The following is an 8301-nucleotide window of genomic DNA, read 5'->3' on the forward strand; positions in this document are numbered from 1 at the left end:
CCACCTTACTAAACAAAAGGGGGAAAGACAAGGAAAGCTACTGAAAACGTGAAGAAAGTAATTGTCTATTGTCACAGCTATGAAAGTGGAGGCAGAGGGTGTAAGGGCCAAACAACATTTAAGGCATTTAAAACTGAGAACACTTCTTTACACAGAGGGGGGTGGGGGTGGGGAACAAGCCGCCCAGTCCTGTGGTTGAAGCCGATACCCTGGCTTCTCTCCAGACACAGCTGGGTGAGCTCCTCCAGTCAGGACAGGAGGCTCTTCTGTACACAGAGGGGGGTGGGGGTGGGGAACAAGCCGCCCAGCCCTGTGGTTGAAGCCGATACCCCGGCTCCTCTCCAGACACAGCCCCCCACACACACACCCTGCATCTTCCTTTCCCCTCGACCCACCCTCCCCCACTCGAGTAGCTGTCCAGGTTCACCTTCTTCCTGTGAAGAGAGCGGCTCCCGGCGGAAACGCGCCGCCAGGGCGGAGCTGTGACTTCCGCCGCGCACGTGGCTGTCTGGCTGGCTGACCCCCCGGGTGCGACGCGCCCCACGGTCTCGGCTCGGGGGGGGGGGCTGGTGTGACCGCTGTGTCGCTGCTGCTGCTGCTCCTGCTGCTGCTGCTGCTACTGGTCTCTGATGGCCATGATCCTGTTCATCGTTATCTGTGAGTAACTTCTCCGCTTTTAAACCCGTCAGAAAATAAAAATACAAATAGAAAAATTAAATTGTCCTACTGCTGGCGGTTTTGACCTGTCCGACTCCCTAAATACTTTAATTTTAAATGCTCGTTTTTTTTTGTGTGTTTTTTTTTACTGCTCATGATGTACAGTAGCTGTGTTTTATGGTTGTACATGAGCTCTCAAGAACGCAGGTTAAGGCCGGCGGACCGGTGTTCATTTTTATGGGCTTTTATGACGCCTTCTCTCGCTGCTGGGGTGTAAGGTTAGTAAAAGTAAAAAAAAAAAAATCAGAACTTTTTCTGTTTTTCACAACAGTCAGGACAGGAGGCTCTTCTGTACACAGAGGGTGGTGGGGGTGGGGAACAGGCTGCCCAGCCCTGTGGTTGAAGCCGATACCCTGGCTTCTCTCCAGACACAGCTGGACGAGCTCCTCCAGTCAGGACAGGAGGCTCTACTGTACACAGAGGGGGGTGGGGAACAAGCAGCCCAGCCCTGTGGTTGAAGCCGATACCCTGGCTTCTCTCCAGACACAGCTGGGTGAGCTCCTCCAGTCAGGACAGGAGGCTCTCCTGTACACAGAGGGGGGTGGGGGTGGGGAACAAGCGGCCAAACGGACCGGATGGGCTCATCTTGTCCAGTTAATCCTGCCTCACGCAGGGGTGTCCAGCGCTGGTCCTGGGGCGCCCGCCCTTGAACTACATCCGTCAGAAAAGATGTCCGTCGCGTCTTGGGTCGGTTTACGTTTTATCGGGCAGCCGCGATTCGGACGAGCTCCGAACTGCTCCCCCCCCGAACCAAATCACCCGCTTCTGTAGCCCAAACAGGCGCGGTATCCCTCTCAGACAAGATTTAAAAAAAAAACCAACAACAACGACCTCTCTTTATCTCCAGCAACGCTGCTGTCGATACTCCGCTGTCTTGGTTATATATGTTGTATCGCACTGTGCCGTTTAGACCAAAAATAAAAAAAGAAATATCCCAGAGGATCATTAAAGCTGGAGTTGAAGCGTTTGGGAAGGGGTTTAATGTGCAGCCCGTCAGACACCCCGTGTCCTCCCGTATCGCCCTCGGATCTGGCAGCGGAAAGAGATGGTTGAGATTTTAACAGCCGCATCGCCAGGCGTCCGTATCCGCAGTCGGTGTCGGTCCGTCCGTGCGCCGGTTCGGTCCCAGAGCCGGGTCTGGCACCGGTCTGTTTCTGGAGCTGAGCGGAGTCCAGATCAGCGCCCTTTTTCAGTCCGTTTTTTTTTTTTTCCCCCGAGGTCTGTCGCCGGAGCGCCGAGTTTTTCGTGTTAAAACCTTCACGGAATGATTTGGTTTATTTTTTTATTTTTCTTGACTTAAAACTCCACCAAAAAAACAAAACAAAACAAAACAAAACAAACAAACAACAGACAAAATAAAAACAGACTGGATGGATGTCAAAAAAATAATAATAGATAGATAAGACTTTATTGATCCCGAAGGGAAATTGAGGCGTTACAGCCCCAGACCAGCAAAAACAGACATCATAACAGACGGAAAAATTATACCAAATAAATATAAAATAAATTAATAAAAATAAATACATAGGTGTGTGCACAATATACTCATAGTCACTGTAAAAACAATCAAAATATGTGCAAAATGTGCATAGGTATGTAGAGATTGGGTGTCCAAAAAGTACAACGGAGCAACATGCTGTCCAGAGACGAGCAAAATAAGGAGACTGTGTGCAGATTTCGCTCTGGTAGCGTATTAATTCTGCCGTTTTGTTTTTGGGGGATCTCTGCTTTTCATCACCTTTGACCATGAATAAAACATATTTAAAAACCCCAACAACTTTAATTTCCGAGCCGGAAGTCTGTTGTTCTCGTTGCCGCCGGTTGTCAACACGGAGAGGTTTTATGAATGTAACAGGATTTAAAGATTTTATTTAAAAAAAAAACACTACTGAAACTCCACCGAAAGCTTGAAAAGGAACCAAGCGATTAGATTTCGCAATAAACATATAAAGGGTTTGAATCGGAGGTGGTACGATTTGTAATCATCCCTGGAGGCGAATTGCGGGTTTTGTTATTGGTTCAGGTCTGTACATTGTCATATTTACCGCAAAATAAAACTTTTGAAAACAAACAACAGCATCTTCCCTATTTCCGAGAGCCTTGGAGTCCTAATTATCTCACAATTCTTTCATTTTTCGATCGACAGGGTTCTGTGGCGCGACAGCCCGCGTCGCCCCACGTTATCTCAGACGCGGAGAGAGTGTTTGTCGTGTTTTATAAAAAAAAGTACAGAAATCAGTCGTGGGTATTCAGAACGACCTTCTGTTTTAATAAAATAAATAACTTTTTTTAAAAAACTTTTTTTTTGTTGCTGTTTCTTATTTATGTAAAAAGTACAGAAATCAACAATGGGTCTTCAGAACGACCTTCTGTTTCATCATTATTATTGTTGTTTCTGCTTTTGTTGCTGTTTCTTATTTATTGAAACAGCACAGGAATCAATCATAGGCGTTCAGAGCTGCCTTCTGCTTTTGTTAGTTGTTTACTATTATTATGGTTGTTTATTTTTAAAGAAGTATGGACATCAAGAACGGCCGTCCATATACGTCTTTATGTTGTAATATTGTTTTTTATTATTATTATTATTATTATTATTGGGTTTTTTTTTTAAGTAGGGGCATCATGAACGGGCGTTTATAACGGATTTCTGTCGTTGGTGTTGTTGTTGATTGATTTGACCAAAACTCAAACACGCATTGAACTCTACCTCTCCCTCAGACGTCAAAAAGCTCACTCCACATCCTGTTCTATCCTTTATCTCATTCTGTTGATGTGTGATTTTGGCCATCTGATGTTGTTTTGCACATTACCTGTTACCTGTTGTTGTTTTTGCACACTGCCAGTTTTTTTTTTACTTCTTATCGTCTGAGAGCTCGCTAAATAGCATTTCGTTATACCATCTACCTGTATGTGAGTATAATGACAATAAACTTGAACTTGATGTTGTAAACATCGCTTTCTGCGCCCCGGGCTTCTGTTTTGTTTTGTTTTGTTTTTTTTTTGTCGTCCTTGTATTTGTTGTTGGTTTATTTTAATTTGTTGTTGTTGTTGTTGTTTTTTTCATGGTCGGCCCGCGCAGGCGCGCTGGGCCCGGCCCGGGGCGCCGCCCGGCGGGTGTCGCCGGGAGATGACGTCACGCTGCCCTGCGAGGTGCCCCACGCGCACGAGACCCACTGGTTCGTCCTGCCGGCCGGCGGCGGCCCGGCTCTCGCCCTGACCTTCGCCCCCCGCCCCCGCCCGAGCGGCCCGGTCGCGCTGTCGCCTAGCAACGCCCCCGCCGCCCGCTGGGCCGGCCTGTGGGACCCCGGCAGCGGCACCGTCGGCCTGCGGGTGTCCAACGTGTCCCGGCGGGACGTGGGCTGGTACCACTGCGCCGACCGGGCCAACGGCAGCCTGCGCAGCGGGGGGGGCATCGCCCTGCGGCTGCAAGGTGAGACGGAGTCCCGAACCGTCCCGCCACCCCTCCTCCGAGTCCAAACCCAGACCTCCCAGGCTAGGCACCCCCCGAAAATGCGTCCATGACGCCCCCCCAAAAAAAAACACAAGTATAACACGGAGGACAGGAGAGGAGAGGGGACCTCTGGCGCTCACGCGTCTGAATAAGGTTCAGAGCTGTCGTCGTTTTTATTGTTTTTTTTTATTAAAACAAACAAACAACGTTTTGGTTTTTTTGTTATTTCAGAAGACGACGAGCAGCCCCGCCCTCCCCCGGCTCCGCCGGTGTGCTGGGCTCTGGCCGCCGGCCTGCCGCCCCTGTGCTCGCTGGTCTCCGCCGCCTGCGTCTGCGGCCTCTGGCGCCGGAGAGGTAGGCGATAGCGAGGAGCCTGGGCTGGCGGGTGTTTGTTTGGTCGTCTGCTTGCTTGTTTGCGCACAGAAGTTGCGGCTCAGGACCCGCTGGAAGGGTCCGCCGGTTCGTATCCCGCGGCCGGCAGAGGAATCCTACTCCGTTGGGCCCCTGAGCAAGGCCCTTCACCCCAGCTGCTCCAGGGGTGCTGTATAAATGGCTGACCCTGCGCTCGGACCCCCAGCTTCTCTCCCTGTCTGTGTGTCTCATGGAGAGCCGGCTGGGGTCCGTGAGAAGTTGTATAGGTGCCAATAAAGTGATCTGATCTCATCTTCTGGATTTGCACAAGTGTGAATGGGGGGGGTACAGTGCCTGCAGCAGGGTGCTCTGTCGGGGATCTCTCAAGCAGGGGTGAGGTTCGCACTGATGCGCGTCTTCCTGTTTCAGGGACCTGGGTCAGAGCTCCGCCGGGTCCGCCGCAGAGCGGGGAAGAAGAGAAAGGGGACAGTACGCAGGTATCGGCTGTCTTTCTTTTTCATTATTATTATTATTACTACGAAAGAGAACTTGTGCTGTTTGCCACCCTCGGTCCCAGTCAGCCAGATCTCCAGCTGACACACTGGAGCCCAGTGATCTGCCCTCTCAGTCCCAGTCAGCTTGTTCTCCAACTGACACACTGGAGCCCAGCGATCTGCCCTCTCAGTCCCAGTCAGCCACATCTCCAGCTGACACACTGGAGCCCAGTGATCTGCCCTCTCAGTCCCAGTCAGCTTGTTCTCCAGCTGACACACTGGAGCCCAGCGATCTGGCCCCTCAGTCCCAGTCAGCTTGTTCTCCAGCTGACACACTGGAGCCCAGCGATCTGCCCTCTCAGTCCCAGTCAGCTTGTTCTCCAGCTGACACACTGGAGCCCAGTGATCTGCCCTCTCGGTCCCAGTCAGCTTGTTCTCCAGCTGACACACTGGAGCCCAGCGATCTGCCCTCTCAGTCCCAGTCAGCTTGTTCTCCAGCTGACACTCTGGAGCCCAGCGATCTGCCCCCTCAGTCCCAGTCAGCTTGTTCTCCAGCTGACACACTGGAGCCCAGCGATCTGCCCCCCTCAGTCCCAGTCAGCTTGTTTTCCAGCTGTGACTTTTTCAGCAGTAGTAGCATCAGTTATTTCAGTGGTACTAGAAGTTCGGTGTTAAAAATGGCACACAGGTTGAAATGTGGCGGGTGGTGTGATCTAGCACTGCTGATCACCAGCGAGCAGTGTCTTGACAGGACACAGCTGGTGTGTGTGTGAGTGTGTGTGTGTCGGGGGGGGAGGGGGGATTTGGAAACTATTCGTTCTTTCCAAGTCTGAGACAAGAGACTCAGAAAAAAAAAACCAACAGATGACTGAAGCCCTCCTGTGGCTGGAAACCGCCTTTGACCGCTTCCGTTTTTGATCGAGAAGTTTCCAGGGGCTGTTTTCGCTGCACGCGTGAAGGAAGGGCCTGCGTCCACTCGCTCCACGCCTGAAAACACCGGTGGGGCGTCTTCCACGGTGGAAAAAAAAACCCACCACCACCACCACCACCACCACCAACAACAACAACAAATCAGACACGCCACCGCACGCAAAAACAGACCCACACTTGTGTGTGTGTGTGTGTTTTTAAAATAAGAATAGATTAATAACCATAACGCAAACACATGAAAAAAAAAACAAAACTCAGAGAACAGCCGAGTGCGTCCCCAGCTGCGCCTAGATCCGTCTGGACCCCCCTCCCGTGAACACACACACTTTTAGAATCCTCTCCCGCTCCCGATCCGAGACAAACCCTGCGCGCGCGCGCTTTCTTTTCTCCCTGCGGGATTTTAATTTTTTGACCCACCTCGGGGGTCCATCCATTCTCGTGTCCGCAGGAGGACTCCGGGCTCCAGTACGCCTCCCTAGACCTCCCGTCTCGGCCCCCGCGGGCCGTCCGGACCGCCGAGCGGACCGCCTACGCGCGCGTGTACCACCAGAGCCGCGCGTGAGAGGAGGAGGAGGAGGAGGAGGAGGAGGAGGAGGAGGAGGAGGAGGAGGAGGACGACGACGACGACGACGAGGACGAGGAGGAGGACGAGGACGAGGAGGAGGAGAGGAGGAGGGGAGGAGAGGAGGAGAGGAGGAGGAGAGAAGAGGAGGAGGAGGAGGAGGAGGAGAGAAGAGGAGGAGGAGGAGGACGACGACGACGATGACGAGGAGGAGGAGAGGAGAAGAAGAGGAAGAAGAGGGGGAGAGAGACGCCCGGCGTGGCATGGCGTGACGTGACCACGTGTCTGGCACGTTTTCACGGGTCCCGGCTGTGTTTTCTACGCGAGGGTCATCGCGATTGCTGGCCCCGCCCGCGTTGGGCTAGGCGGTGTGGACTCGCCGAACAGCTGGTCCAGAAAGAAAGCGTGACAGACAGCATGGGAGCAGGTAACGGGGCTGAAGAGAAGAGAAGAACGAGGCGGCGTTTCGGCGCCGGGGGGGGGCCTGCTTCGGGTGCGAGGGGACACGCGACGACACGTCGTGTGTGTGTGTGTGTGTGTGTGTGTGTGTGTGTGTGTGTGTGTGTTATTTGTATTTTTCTCCTCTTTTCCTGCACTGGAATGATACCGCTTCCTCTGCCGGGGCTGTGTGCGTTATCTGCAGTAGATATGAGTGTTTCTCCCATTCAAAACGCGTTTTTGTTTTTTTTTGTCGTCGTTTAACAGTTTTCAAAGCGGCTTCATTACAAAGAGATACACAGCGCGCTTTTTTTAAAAAAAAAACGACAAGCCATAATTCCTTACAGTTATATAGCGCCTTGCCGGACCCTCCCCTCAGAGCTCTTCCCAGGTCAGGGGGATCCCCTCCAGCCCCCCCCAGTGTGCAGCCCCCACCTGGATGATGCTCCAGTCCGCTCAGCACACAGCAGCTCTCAGTGGGGAGGGGAGCAGAGGGATGGAGCCAGTTCAGAGAGGGGGGTGATTAGGAGGACATGATGGGTCAAGACCAGGGGGGGAATCAGGCCAGGACACTGGGGTAACACCCCTACTCTTCTCCAGAGACGCCCCGGGATTGTTAATGAGCACAGGGAGTCAGGACCTCGGTTTGACGTCTCATCCGAAGGACGGCGCCCGTTTTTAAAATTCTTCTACAGAAACGTGACCCATCTGGGTGAAGAGCTGCCGAAGGTGCTCTCTGTGGACCGACCCCACGCGCCCAGGTTTGCTTTCGTGCGGGGGCGTGTAGCCGAGACGAGAGAAACAGCGCCTGGATAAACAAAAGCGACAAAAGAGACCAAACCGCAGCTTTCTGAACCGCCAGGAGGTCACAGGGGCACAGGGTATGGAACTTCAGGGGGCCGGGGGGCTACGTGTGCTATATATACACCTATCTGGCGCTGAGGACGCGTCATTTTCCACAGCGCTCTGGTCTGGGTGTGAAGAGGGAGGTGGGGGGGGGGGGGGGGGAAGGCAGACAGAAACCAGTTTGTTTTTTTCAAAAGAAATAACAGCAAAAACCACATCAAGGCTTGTGGATAAATGGCGCTTCTGAGCAGCCAAGCCTATAACAACCCGAGCAGGCTGTGAAACCCTTGAAAAGCTCTTTTTTTAAAAAAAAAAACACAAGATTTTCAAAGATGTTTCAGAAACTAGCATAAAAAAAAAAGATCTGAAACACCGTTCCCCGAAACTGCGTTAACGGAGACGAGAGAAACATGTCTTCGTTTTCCACCTCCGGATGGTTATCCGTCCGGGTCTGGGAGCGACCCGCTGGCTCATCGCGTGTTATACGACGGTAAAGAATAAACACGCATAAC

The 8301-nt window shown here is 52.3% G+C and overlaps 1 protein-coding gene across 1 annotated transcript; it reads left to right on the forward strand.

Annotated features, from left to right (window-relative positions):
* The first annotated feature begins 629 nt into the window (after window positions 1-629).
* Window positions 630-6505, forward strand: LOC148813464 (uncharacterized). The gene is made up of 5 exons (XM_088908262.1): window positions 630-657; window positions 3797-4208; window positions 4398-4522; window positions 4949-5016; window positions 6392-6505. Exons 1-5 carry the CDS (start codon window positions 630-632, stop codon window positions 6503-6505), a joined length of 747 nt encoding a protein of 248 aa, XP_088764388.1.
* Window positions 6506-8301: the final 1796 nt, after the last annotated feature.

This window comes from Atractosteus spatula (genome assembly GCF_055471065.1).
Source record: "Atractosteus spatula isolate fAtrSpa1 chromosome 10 unlocalized genomic scaffold, fAtrSpa1.hap1 SUPER_10_unloc_1, whole genome shotgun sequence".
Lineage (NCBI taxonomy): Eukaryota > Metazoa > Chordata > Actinopteri > Semionotiformes > Lepisosteidae > Atractosteus > Atractosteus spatula.